The 15,095-nt window shown below is 37.1% G+C and overlaps 1 protein-coding gene across 2 annotated transcripts in view; it reads right to left on the reverse strand.

Moving 5' to 3' along the window:
* Positions 1-3,547: 3,547 nt before the first annotated feature.
* Positions 3,548-15,095, reverse strand: part of LOC134540075 (proteasome subunit alpha type-5) — a 35,073-nt gene continuing 23,525 nt past the window's right edge. For both annotated transcript variants that reach the window (XM_063382534.1, XM_063382533.1), the window contains exon 6: positions 3,548-3,797. In XM_063382534.1, coding sequence (XP_063238604.1) covers positions 3,630-3,797 — 168 coding nt within the window. In that variant the 3' untranslated portion in view covers positions 3,548-3,629. The remainder of the gene's footprint in view (positions 3,798-15,095) is intronic.

Below are 15,095 nucleotides of genomic sequence, written 5' to 3' on the forward strand. Positions count from 1 at the left end.
TTGTACCACTAAAATTCTTTCAACTGTATGATTTAACAATGCTTGAAGTGTAACTTTCTGTTACAGAAATTTCTGAATTTTCAGGATAACACTTCCTTTTAGAATCCAATACATATTTATAAGGCGGGTACAAATTACAATTTTTTTCTACCCTTAAAGAACGTATTCCTTGATACTGACTTTTGGACTGTTTATTTTCTATAGCAAATGATAATGCTTCGTTGCCTGACAGTGTATTCTTTGTAACACGTTGCATAGCTTTCTGGTACTTTGATGCTTTTGATGGACTGCCTTCTGTGACAGCCTAAATTATTTCGAAGAATGTACATTTCCTGAAGCCCGGAGACCCATTTGTGTAGCGTAGGCCAGTGCTTTGACGCTGTGTTCTTCTCGAACCTTTCTGTTTCCTCCGTTTTGACCGTTCACTCAAATCGTCCCAACTTCATGAAGGATGCCCTATTGTTTTGTTTGCGGGAGCCTCCGCACCTTTATTTACAACTGTTAAATATACAGGAATGTTGAGCTAAATATAAAATTTTTCGAAGAATTTTCTTTCAATTCTATTAACTTGTTTCCACTTTTTCTAAACTTCGATACCAATGTCGCAATGACATATTTTAAATTGTGTGGCAAAATATATTGATGTCTAAACTTTTTCGAAACCTCTGTTTCAACAATTTCATTCACCATGTTAATATTTTCATTTACATAATACAGTTTTCACAAATAGAAAAATTTCCCTTCTCGTAAAAGAAATTTATTTGGTCTCAGGATGCTGGACATGGCACGGTATCCGTCCTGACGCTGAAACGGGTGGTGAAACCGTGGGGGTGGTGGAGCGCTGCTTGCCTTGGTGTGCCTCCCTCCCTCCCAACCCAGCAGGCAGCTCCTTTGCGAGGAAAATATTTTTAAATAATACAAAGTAAATTAAAACATTTTTAGACTATAACTGGGGTGAACTCTATGTTGTCAATACCTAAAAAATATTTAAGAATTACAATAAGTTTTGAACATTTTTTAAAATACTGATTCAGAGTTGTTAATGATATTGTTTTGCTTATTTCTTTGAAAACAAGTTTCTAAATATACAATCACTAAATGATAAAAAAAATTATATATTTTTTGTGTTTAGTTCTTCTGCAATTAATGGTGAAGAATCATTTGTAAGACTGCTTCATCCAGCATGTCTTCGATAATATATTTTATTTATAAATATAATTCCAAACAAAATAAATAACTAACTTCTATATTAAACAGCAGTAGTTACCCTAGTCAGAAAGACTTTTACTCAGAACTACCCTCTTTATCACCTAAATAATAGGGTACTCGCAGATTGGTGGAGTAAAGTATAATTAGTGGGGGATCAGCCAATTTGTGGAGTATCGGCTGGGTAGTGCAGTATCAGCACATTGAGGAATCAAGTAATTAGACAAAAACAAGTTTGATGCCCCTATTTAAAATAAAAAATGCAAATAATATTCTAAATTATCAGATTGCCCTTCAAGGAAAAATTTCAGAATCTTTAATACCAAAATCATTGGATTAAAAATTCTTTGATAACCTCGGAATCAATAAAATCAGCCGATTCCAGAACATGAATTGAACCAACAATATATTGTTTAAATTTCATAATTTATCATTTATAAGCACTCGTTTTGTATTAAGAGATACCATCAGGAACAAAGGTAAATGTCATTTGCTTCATGGCAAGGAGGTTGTATGTGCAAGGAAGGTGCTGGATATCAGATATGTTAGAGCACACGTTTATTAGCATCGAGGGTACAGTACAGGGGCTAAGGGCAAGGCAAAGATGGAGACTACATGGACAATTCAGGCAATATGCTTGATTACCTATATCTAGGGGCTTGTTCTTTTGGCGATCGTGATTAAACGACGATAAACGCGAAATCTCAGTTAAATACAGTTTTTACGCGAAATCGCCATAACACAGTGTTTTTACACGAAATTTTGTATTAAAACGCGAAATCGCAGTGTTTTTACGCGAAATTTAAATACTGGTTAAAAGACTTGTCTCGTCAATGGTAAACAAACACAGCAACATGGCCGCCAAACATTAATCATAAATGCACTAAAGCAAACAAAAACTTACACACGCTCACGTTATAATGTTAAACCCAAAAATATACTGTAAAAATACGCTAAATTACGGCGTTTATTTTCCTTTCCGGCATAATGTTTGGATAGATAAGACAAACAGGCAAAGTTTTAAAGCGTACGCACACCGCTCGGGGCACTGACATCAGCTTGGAACAGCGACACCGGATAAATACAAAAGCAAGCAGATGATTGGGCGAACGGTGTTTGGAACAGCCTTACGTGAGTGGCCATATCACGTCAGCCGGGGGCGCTGGCATATAGTTGGAACAGCGTCGTAGTATCAAGCAGATTAAATCGCGCCAAAATGCGGAAAAATGTAAATAAACATTAACTTTTGAATGGTGTGACGATGATGATTAGTTGGCCAACAGTTTTTATAGATTTTGTTGGGTCGTTACAACAACGCGGAAATACCATAAAGCCGAATGTCAAAATTGACCACAAAGCCGAAATAACAACTGAATGAATTTGTGTGTTTTTCTTAAATGTACCTTAACGCCGAAATACCACAATCAAACCTAACCTTACCTTACCTTACCTTACCTTACCTTACCTTACCTTACCTTACCTTACCTAACCTATCCTAAACTAGCCTAGCCTAGCCTAACCTAGTCTAACCTAACCCAACCTTTGTGGCAGCCCTGTAATGACATTTGTCGGCGTTGTGGTACACAGCAGTTTTCTGGCTGTCATCGTTGTGATCAATTTGGCATTTCGGCGTTGTGGTGCGTTCTTGATTTTGTTAAAGGGATTAATAGTTTTTCAGATTAGTTTATGGGAACGAACTAATAATCAGTGTCTAAATCAGAAGTATTGTTACATAAATATATGTAACCTATTTGTTTATGGTATTCAGTAATGAGTAGGTTCAAGTAAAATTATTTAACTTAAATAATTTGAGATATATTGACGGTAACACTCGCTTTTTTTTTTTTTTTTTTTTTTTTTTTTTTTTTTTTTTTTAGTTTTTAACACCGCTTTTGGTAATTTTTAATGACGAAATCTGAAAATTTTATTTACCACTTTCAGGGGGCCCTACCTATATCCAATTTCTCCTTGGAGAACTTGTGGAATAGACAGCCGGGAGGTGCTGGGACAGGTGATGAAAGAGAACAGCGGTGTTAGTGCAGATAGTTTATTAGTGTCGACAGTACGCCACATGGTCGCAGGGCAAGGCAAAGAAAGAGGAGACCAATAGAACCGCTCAGGTGATGTCCTTGATGACACTCCTCCACCTCTTCCTTGAAGAACACATGGAAGTAACAGCCGGAAGGTGCTGACAGATAATAAAGGAAATGACCAGCGGTGTAAAAGCGCACATGTTTATTAACCTTGATGGTACAGTATAGGAGCGAAGGACAAGGCGAGGACAAATATAAGGTCGGGAGGCTGTGAGGGAGTTGCTGGGGCTGGAAATGAAAGACAACAGTGGTGTAAGAGCGCATGTGTTTATTAGCGTTGATAGTACAGTACAAGGGAGGAGGGCAAGGCGGAGACACTAGGAGGACAGCTCAGGCGATGTCTTTGATCACCTCCTCCACCTCCTCCTTGGAGAACATGTGGAATAGGCGGCCTGGCGTCATCGTCATCACCTCCACGTTGGTGGAGCTCAGCTTCTCCTCCATCACCTGCTTGAGGATGGTGAGCACCGAGCCCAGAGCCTCCTTCAGCGTCATCGACTGCAACAGGTTTCGTACCTCGTCAAAGTTACAACACCCACATATCCTAAAGCAGTAGTTCCCAATTTTTTTTCGGCCAGGAAACCCTATAATCGACTTTTCTTTTGGCGTAACCCAAACTCCTTCAAAAACGTTATTCGACAATAATTGTACCTTATTTATATGACATTTGTTCTGACTCACAGAAACCCTGGGTTCTGCGCAACACCATTTAAGAACCTGACGACATCTGTCGTGTCCCTCCCGGTCCCTAGGCCCGCTGTTGCCCATCACTGTCTTTTCCTGGTGCATGTGCTTCGTGTGCTTCGAGTGCTTTGAGTGATTCAAGTGTAAATAACATTTACTGACTAATTGGAAGTGTATTTGTCATATTCCCTGCATATTGTGTGCGGTTACGTCAGCGAGTAGACCCGGACCGCGTACTGTTTCCCGTCAACCTCGTGCGCCCTCTCTCGTTTCCCACTCGACGCGTGCCGGTGTGCGGGGGGCAGTCTTGACTTGTCTCTCCTCCGTACCACTTTTATTTCCAAATGGCATGTCGAGCGGCCGACAGCTCAGTGGGTCGCTGTTGTCCTGGCCCACTGAAGCCACATCGTGAGGACCCTTATAATACTCGAGTTTTAATGCTAGCCGGCACCCACGTCTCGATAGAAACATTCGCTACAGGTATCATAGGGCCAGGTGTCGTCAAACCATTGGTCTAGAGGCATGCCGATTCCATTGCATTTAACATTTCGTGAACAGCAAAGTCTTTAGAGAATGATGATACACAACTATATTAGTAAACGAATCAGTCATAGAAACATAGAATAGAATCATTGAGCACTACCTGAAGTGATTTTGGGAACTTTGTAAAACTGAACTCATATTGGTAAGGCTGAGATTTAAACCCAGTTTTTGGAAAGTGGATCCAATGTGTTAACACTGCAAGCAAGATCAAGGCATCTTTTAAATTGGAAGGTACACCTAGATTTAAAAAAACAAAACAACCTGCGAAGATTTGGCCATTAAACTAGGGAACTAAAAAAACTGTGAAGAGAAATATTCAAAAAAATGACAAAATCAAGCGGGTGTATTATTTATTTTTATTATTTTTTTTTTGCGAAAAGTCAAACATTTTTGCGGAAACACAAAGTTTGGCACAAATACAGCTGTTTGCACAAGATGAACGATGCCATTTCTGAAAACGTCTGCAGAACGCCATAGATTTATAACACAGGAAACGCTGACAATGTCAATGTGTGCAGCGAGGCCCGTTTCCCCCAGTATCAATAAAAACACATAATTACGTCCCCTCTTAACGGGGGTCACGCTATTTATTCAACACACATTATGGTAGGCTCTCGAAGGCAGCCCACACCCCTCAGTCTTCTCCCCGCGTGGCCACGCGTACAAACACTGATATATTAATTAAATAAAACGTAAATAAAACAATCTGCTGCTCAAGGTAAGTCCTGAAGTTAAAGAAAAATGATTTATATAAATGAAATAGCCAGACAGACGCGGATCGGTAACAGTCGAGAGTTGCAGACGACGGGCGGGTGAGACTCCTTATCTCAGGCAGCGACGGCGACCGACTACCTTTCGGCGAGCCCTCGAGGCGGGTCCACCACTCCGATCCGACCAACGGCTATTGCCATGTATTTAAATAAAGTGTGCCACCGAAAAAGAAATGAACGTACATACACCCTTAATTAAACTAGCCAACTGGCTGAAAACAATAAAATTATATAATTAATTTAATATTACATAATGTCTGCCTCGAGAATGTTCGTCCACGCTCCGCATCATTCGGGAGCGAAGCACTGACGTCCCACCGGTGGGAGCGGGCCGACACACGCACACACACACATACACTACGTTCGGGTCATAGAGGGTGGTGGTGGGAGGAGGGGCCTGCAAGGGCGAGACGTGAGGCACATCGGGCTTTGGGAGGGCGTAGCCCCGGTCGACGTCAATGTAAAACCTCCATTAACGAATATTCTATTTAACGAAAAACCCTATGCAACGAAATAAAATTTTGGTCCTACTGAACCTCCATAAGATCAATGCTTTTTTAACCTCTAAATACCGTATTTTATTTGTTCCGAAATAGTGAAATTCCCTTTACAACGAACTGCCGCTTTTGAAAAACACGCAAAAATTATCATCTCCTATAAGACATCCACTAATTTGTTTGCATTCACTGCTTAAAAATACGTGCGTATAACCTAAAAATAATATGCACCACCGCGGAAGACAATAAATAAACAAAGCATCATGGATAACACACGTTGTGTATACATGCCACACTTTGTTCAAAATGGCGGGTACATTTAGCGCTAGTGGCGGAAACCTCCCGTACCATAGCTCTGGCAAGACGAAGAACTAGTATATTTTGCGTTTCTATGGTTAAAGATGCGCATACGCAAATATTTTTAACTATGGTATCTATGAGTACATTTTCTGTTTTTTCAGTTGTTTGTTTGTTTCCACTGTTTATTTATTTCCACACGTAGTTACGGAAATCAACACGGTACTACTGTAAAATGAATTCTAATCCTAAAAAGCGGCAACAGATTGATATTAAAATAAAATTAGAAATTTTAATTGCAGTTGAAGGTGTAAAAAAAAAGTGATATAGCTAAACGTTTCGACATCCCGGCGTCTACACTTTCGACCATATTATCCAACCGGGAACAGATCGAAAACAACGCTTCTCTGGTAGGAACAAATCGAAAACGTGTGAAAGTATCTAAAAATGATGATTTGGACAAGATACTTTTTGACTGGCTAATGGAGGCTAGGGCATCTAACATCAACGTCTCTGGGCCGATTTTACAAGAAAAGGCACGCCAGGAAGCACTGGGGATGGGAATTGATAGTTTCCAAGCATCAAATGGTTGGCCACTAAACAAGTGTATTCAATGTACTTTTTCATGTTTAATTCCTATCGTATTAAACAGTCAGAAAGACAGTTCTAGCCATTTATGTGAAGCTTTATGATGACTAGAAATATATCGTGCGAAACCTCCATTTAACAAACCCCTTTACAACAAACACAACAAATTTTGGTCCCTTGAGATTTGTTAAATAGAGGTTTCACTGTATTATTATTATTATTATTATTATTATTATTATTATTGACAAAGAATTTTACTGAAAATATTTATAAATATTGTAATAATTTGAAGCAAAATTAAAGAATGGTCCAAAAATATAATTGCAAAGGTTAACACCGGTACCAAGAATGCTGACTGTGCTGAAGTTAGCTGTATCCACTGGATCTATCTGACTGATCGGGTCCATCATTGTACAGAGCTAGGGACAACAGCAGCCTACGTGATTCCACACAACTAACGCACATTCCATCCCCGTTTTTATTTTTTCAACCTCAAAATGTGCAATTACGCCAATGGGAGTTGATACATAAGAGCCTTCCTAATATCAATCAAAAAATAAAATTGGCGAGGCACCCACCATACAAGGCCTTTGAGGATCTACAATGTGTGAGTTTCATTGTAAATTAAAGAGGTAATTCATAATTTTGAATTATGAATAAATACTCAAGTCTATTACAAATTTTAAATTTTGGTGCGAGGCTTTTTCTAAACAACAAATATGTGTAGTAAGGAATCCCCACAAAACATCCAATTTTAAAAGAGAAAGCTGAACAAATAGCGAATAAACTATGTATGTCGTATGAGTGATTTTTTTTTTATGTAGCAACGGTACTATTTTCCTTTTAAGAAGTTTTACCTGTTAATAAGTTTTTATCATCCAGTCGCAAGAAAAAGTCTTAACAGAGTATTCCTGTGCATGGAAAGTTTAGTATACGGTTACAATTAATGGAAACTTTTCACTCCCTTGAAAAAAGTGACCCAAAATTTGTATAAATGCTATGAGTTGTTAGGAAGTAGGTATCTGTGAAGAACTGCAAAAGGTTGCAAATATTTATTGTTTTCACACTTGCTACGGATGTAACATAGAAAAAAAACATATTGTGATTTGGATTTCTGTACATAGCTTTAGTTAAATAATAACATTACGCAAGTAAATCCCCACATTTATCTAGAGAAAGTAAAGAAAATACCCCTTATTATTCCTAACCCGTGTCCTTCTCACCACCCGAATGCACCACATACAAATTTTAGGTTATGAGCTGACTGATACTAAAATTAAACCACCCTTCTTTCGTTAGAAATCACAGTCACATAAGACCCTACTATATTTATTGCAAGCTATTACAGACATGGCAAATAAACATCAATGTGAGAATACAAAATATTTAATAAACATTCAACTATGCATTACGTATACAGCAAAATACTGGTATAACCTACCTCACTATAACGTATTTTTTAATTTAACTTTTTTTTTTTTAATCCCCGCCGAAAATCATGCATTTTTAGAGGTACTCGAATTTCGTTTATGACAAAATCGCGAAATTTTACTAACGATTTTGGAACTTCATTCTAAGCACTTACAAATGTGTTTACAAACGCCTATTATGATTTTACAGCATTTCGTTTTCACGAAATAACTGGCGATGCCGCGAAATTCATTACTATTCGTGATATTCTTGTTGTTTCACGAAATATCCGTGAAATTTTAGAATTTTAACGCGATATGAATATTAAGTTTCACAATAATACTTTTGCCGCAAAACGTATTTGTTTAGTAAACCAAAACATTGTAAGCCATCTTTATTATGAGATGCGCCATACATAAGTTGAAGCAAAATAAATACCAAACACTTGGCCTGAAAGCGGCAACCATTTATCAGCGTTCCTAGCGGGATGTGGATGAAGTTAGCCGTTTGGCCATATTCGTTTCCGTTGCTGAGATACTTATGTCTGTTCCGTTGTTGTATTGTTTGTAAATAATAACAGAGAGGTTATGGGATTTTAACACCGCAATACGCCGGTCATGTGAAATGACCAAATGAGGTTTGAAAAGATACTAAGTTCCATGTAAATAGGTAAATGTGAACGAAAATAGGTAGTTGCGGTTTGTTTTGTTAGAAGTTTACTTGGTTTACTTGATACTTGACAATGCCTAAAGTCGTATCAGTGTTTGAACGAGCTAAAGAATACGAGCATGAAGGATTCATTGTTTTTAATAAAGAAAAGCGGATAATGATGTGTAAATTTTGCAATACGGTAGTAGATTGGAAAAGAAAAGATACTCGTGAAAAACACTGCAAACAGCGAGCATCTCATTTAGATAAGAAAAAATCAGTCAAACATCACCCACCATCAGGTTGTGGAGTAAAAGGCAAGTGACACTCGAGGATAATATTGTTCTCCATAAACGAGCAAAGTAAATTAAAGTTAAATTTGCAAGCTATACAGTGCGTGCATTTGTTTATGCAAATATTCCCCTAGAGAAGCTAGATCACCCAGCTATGAGGGAATGGTTAAATCAAGGAAATGTGTTAACTGTTCTAACATCCTAATAAACACAATTTGATGGGAAAGAGGCCGGAAAATATGTAATAAAACAAAATTTTAGTATAAATTAAAAAAAAAAACCATTGAGCCTGTAATTTTACATGTACTATAATCATTGTAATTAACTAACCCTTTCTTACATGTTTACCAAACTATTTGGGCAAAGTGGCCAATTCTCCTGACAGGAAAAAATTAATTCTATAAAGTTTTGTGCAGGAGCATAGCATAGGCCTATTTAATACTCAAAATGTTTAAATACATAAACACAGACTGTAAAATTCTAGACACTATTTGTGATGTAAAATTTAAGTAATGTGTATATAATCTACTTGATAAAATTTCCACTTCTGTAAGGCTTAGGCAGGAATCTAGTGATTGCTGTATCAAGTATCATACTTTGTGTGTGTATCATGAAATTAAATAATTAGTAGAACAAATGCATTCATTTAACAAAAAAAATTTTTTTTTTTTTTTACCTAAATATACCACCGAAATACTTTTTTTTTTACCGAAATATAGCACCCAAATCCTATAATTTATTTACCGAAATCAGGCAGTTTTATTTACCATTTTTCATGGGCTCTATGCATTTTCAATGCAAAATTGTTTCAGTTTAAAGTATCATAATTTTCACTATAACGTATAAATTCCACTACTAGTGTGGTATTGCTACTTCAAAATTTACCTAAACTGGTAAACAATTTCTAACTAAATGATTAATGTTATAAAACAAACAGAATTTAATCATACCACTGGAATGTAATTTCTAACCTCTAAAACCTCAAAACAAACAGACATTTGCATGCACTACCATAGATTAATGTACTTAATATGCGACGTGAACAACAAACCATCATTCGATACATGGAAACACTGAAGTTCGAGAGAAAAGTGTATTAATTACGAGAAAAGTGTCACGCTAATGTATTTTTTGAAGTCCGTGCCATGATGGTTATTTGTTTTGAATTTATTTTCACATTTTTTTTAGACACCTCATTGTATTTGTGCTACAAAAATTAGTGATCCTGGAGATAAAAAGAAACAAAAGCAATTCACTCTTAAGGAAAAAGTGGGAATACTCATAGACCAGGACAAAAGGAAAAAGCAGGTCACAGTTGCGAAGACATATGGCATAGCGGTAACAACCGTAAAGACAATCATTAAAGACCGGGAAAAAATTGAAAAAATGTATGAAGAATCTTTGTTTGGTTGTGACCGCAAAAGGCTTCGTTCCGGAGATCACCAAGGTCTGGAAGATGCTTTGAAGAAATGGTTGAAAGTAGGGATGGGGCGAATCCTGATTTCCTCGAATCCGAATTCTAACTCAAATCCTCGACTGGAATTGCCGAATCTCGAACCCAAACCCGAATCTTTTAACAGATGATGTCCACATATCTAATGTAAGTGAGATGTATTCTGCTTGCACTGAAAGTCCCTTGACTTTATCACATGTAGTTTGGTACATTTCTGGTATAGCCTAAGTGTATATAAAGACAACATTTTTTCTTGAGAAATTTCAGTTTTAGTAAAGATTAGCAGTTAAGATTTTTTCTATAAATAAGCTAGAGGTCTGCAGCCTAAGAATATTACTTCGAGCCGAGCTCGAGCTTTTGTGGTACAGTTACACTTTTGGGAAATTACTTTTATCTTAAACTTAGTATAATGTTTGAATAAAGTATTAAAATGAAGTGGGCTTATTAATTTTGGGTAAATATTTACAGTGTGTGTTTACATTTTGGACTGCTAGAAAAAAATAACATTTTTTTCCATTGAATCTTACCTGTTTCCATTGGTTCATTAGTAACTGATATCATCCAACTAACATAACCAAGTATATGTTTGTGTAAATGTAACATATCTTTGGGAAAATTTCATCCTTCTCAATTTTTCTGGAGTCCTTACTGAGCTTCAACAAACTTAGGCAACTTAGCACCAAAAATCATGTTGTTTGAAAAGTACATTCACATTGTTTCAAAATTTCCACTTTTCAGCACAATAATTCTGAGAGAGATTGCCACAGAATCTTATTAAATTCTGTTCTTTAATCTATCATGCAGAACAATAATTTGTTCTGCACGTTCAGGAGTTAAATAAGCTCTACGATTGGAGATAGAGTTTCCAGCAGAAGAGAAGAGTCTCGCTGGCAACCTGCTTGGCTGGAATGCTTTAGTAAAATTGCTTAACCTCAAAATTAGTGTCATAAATATCTGTAACTGGTCATTAAAGTTTAATCAATTGAAAGTAATAAAAATAAAAGCATTTTACTTCATTCAATTTACACTTGCAAAAAAAACATACACACATAAACCTACATGAAAATTAAAGTCTTTTTTCAATATCCTGAAGTCTGAAATATGTTTACTCATGTCATTAAATGTAGAGCTGCATTGAAGAAGCCGATTTTGCCAATATTTAGTTTAATCAGCATTTCTGCCGACTTCCGATACAGTACGCTTGTTAATTTTCGGCCGATATTACTGAAAAACGAAAGGGACTGCCATAACCTAAAAATCCACGAGTACCATTTTCACTTTTCGTAGTAGTACTGCATTCTTTCACATCGCATTATTTCTTAGCAACATGTGCCAACCGTACATATAAAAGTTTAACATCCTTTTTTTTTTCAACAATGTTCTTAATTTAATATGTCATAAATAAATAATACATTACTATCACGGTAAATATACATCTCGGTTGTTACGGTAACTATAGTGCAAATATGGTAGCTATCGTGCTTCTGTAGTAATTATGGTATCTACAAAGAATCTTTAGTTCTTATTATGGTAATTATCTTAAAATAACTATTGGGTTTGTACTGTAGTTATGGTACATCATCCATATTTCTTCGTATATTGTTCATTTGTCTTTTCTTCATATTTACGTGTGTCATTATTTGAGACAGGAAGTTTCAGAAAAAATTTTAACGGACTTTATATCACACATTTAATGGCGTAAATGATGAGACCTCGGGCAATTTAAACGCTTTATATGGAGAAACCTACCATGCGGAACCTCGTAAGCGAGTTTTAATGTATTTTTTTCCGTAAATAGTAAAAAACCGAATCCTTTGACGAATCCTAATTCAGCCCAGCCGAATCTTCGAATCCCTAGGATTCGGCGGATTCGGCGGATATTGAATTCGGTCGCCCCATCCCTAGTTGAAAAAAGTAAGATCAAAATTTTTTCCAGCAACTGGCCCAATGTTACAAGCTAAAAGCAAAACAGTTTGCATTGCTTATGGACATCAAAGACTTCCAAGCCAGTTCAGGGTGGTTGCTTCGCTTCCGGGAACGACATGGTATATCATGGAAGGTTTGTGTGGTGAGCATAAAGATGCAGACACAGAGGCAAGGAAGAAAAACTGGAGAGTATTTTTAAGTCTTACTCATTAAACAATATTTTCAATGCTGATGAAGCTGCCTTTTTTTTACAAGCTTCTGCCTAACAGGACAATCGCATATAAAGGTGAAAACTGCACTGGAGGAAAAAAAAAGCAGAGGAAAGGTTGTCTGTGTTGTTTTGTTTAAATGCCACAGGAACAAAAAAAAATTGAGGCCATTAATCACTGGTAAACACAAGACTCTCAGGTGTTTCAAGGGAGTTTCTTGTCTTACTGCAGATTATGATAGTAACACCCATACATACATAGTTGACGAGAGAACTCTTCTCAATTTGGCTGGTGAAAACCAATAAAGATATGAATAAAAGTAGTATATAATAGGGGCTCCGGGGACAGGCTTCAGGCTGTGGATTGAAGATTGTCGGTCCGCCATCTTGGATTGTGACGTCACGGCGGCAAAAATTCCTCAAAATTCCTCAAAAATGACTCAAAATGACTCAAAATTTCCCGTTTTAAGAAAAAATTTCCCGTTTTCGAGGGAAAAATTCCCGTTTTGAGGGAAAATTTCCCATTTTAGTCCTTAAAAATCCCAGCGGCTAGAAATGTCCTGATAGAGGCTTAAGCATCCTTATCTCAAGCCTCAGTTAAGCCTCTATCAGAAAGTGACCTTGACCCCGACGTCCATCTTGGATGACGTCATTACGTTTTCTCGAACATTCCGGCATTGTGTTATCCGCCATTTTGAATTATGACGTCACCGTTGCAATTTCCGTTACGGCCGCCATCTTTAAATTTATTATCCGATTTTAATAAAAAATTTAAAAATTATAAAAAAATTAAATAATAAAATTTTTAAAAAATATTTAAAAAACAAACATTTACGTCACGGAGCTAGGAGTCCTCGGTTCAAACCCGACGAGTGCAAAAAAAAATAAAAATGGCGACCGATCCTTCCCCCGCGGTGGCTGCAGGCATACTGACTCCCTCCACTTTTTTTTCAAAAGCATATATATATCGTCAGGTAGTATGACGTCATGTCCGCCATCTTGTTCTCGTCTGCTGGAAGCCATAATCAGTGTATCGTCGGCGAGAGTGCGCTGATGACATGTTAGTTTAATTCTTATCCGCTAGAGTGCAGTAATCATTTATTATTGCTGTGACACCAGACATCTTGTCATTTGGCCGCCGTCTTGAAAATCCATAATTATTTAGCTAGAAATTCGGGAAAAATTCCAAAATTCATTAAATAAATTTATAATCTATATACTGATTGATTAGATCGACTAAGATCCTTGGTTCAAAACCAGTAAGAGCAAAAAAATTACATATAACAATTTAACATAATAGTAACAGGTTCGAGGAATTAAACACCACAAGTTCTTTTACAAACATAATATTTATTACATAATTTCTATTCTACTACAGGATCATTTGCGAAAGCCAGCAATCTTATAATCATTTAGTTCTGCAGCGGTGTGAAATGACTAATTCTAGCTCCAATCGGTTTATACTAGACAGAGTCCAGCCAGAACCTTTACAGACATAGTCCACCTCTTCTTGACAGAGTTTCTGGATACCGTTTTTAACAGTTTGCTTCACATCGTTAGAACTGTAAATTACTGCAGCCGATGTCTTGAATGCACACTTCTTCACTTTGTCATCGAACGGATATGGCTTTCCATATATACAGTCCAACCACAAGTTATATTTCAAAGGTCCGTTTGTTGCTACATCATCAGTAAGCTGATTGATTATGTCCTCTCTGATATCATCAAGAAAATTACAAATGTCTTTCGACTCACCTAACGTATTTAAATAATAGTAGTCCTTCAATGTTCCACGAAATGCAGACTGCGCCAAGTAGAAGCCATTATCGTTCACTTGTAATGTGCCGAACACAGTCTTAGGTTTATTTTCCTGTTCAGACGTCATACCAATCGGTTGCTGCACATCGGTTTTCTTGCTTGTACGCTCACGAGCCTTCAACCTAAACCGAGGAGTCGAAATTTCTGCAGGTAGTTCAGCAGTTGGCACACGGACTTCACCTTTACAGTTTTTCGCATGTCGTCGCAAATTATCAATTCGAGTAAACCATTCATGACACTCATCACAGCGAAACTTCATGCGAGAAGGATTCTTCGTGCATTTGCTCTGCTCATGTCTTCGTGCATCATGAGCAAATGCGAACGACGTATCACAGTAGCTGCAAGGATACCGTGGTGATGAAGACGAACCTTTCAGACCCGATCCAGATACTGACGTTGCCGCAGTTGCACCATCTCCAGGCATACTCTTATGAACATCAATGCATCGTTGTTGCGCCGAAACCTTTACTTTCTGCCGAACAGCAGGACCTTTGCATGCCTTCATGTGCGTTTTCATATTATCTTTTCTGGCAAACTGCTTATGACATTTCTCACAAACAAACATTTTACGATATAGGTTCTTGGCACATTTTTTTTCGATCAAATGATCCTCTTTTTTAATTTGTAGATTTGACTCTAGTATTATTGTAAATGGTTCTTG

This window comes from Bacillus rossius, chromosome 16 (genome assembly GCF_032445375.1).
Source record: "Bacillus rossius redtenbacheri isolate Brsri chromosome 16, Brsri_v3, whole genome shotgun sequence".
Lineage (NCBI taxonomy): Eukaryota > Metazoa > Arthropoda > Insecta > Phasmatodea > Bacillidae > Bacillus > Bacillus rossius.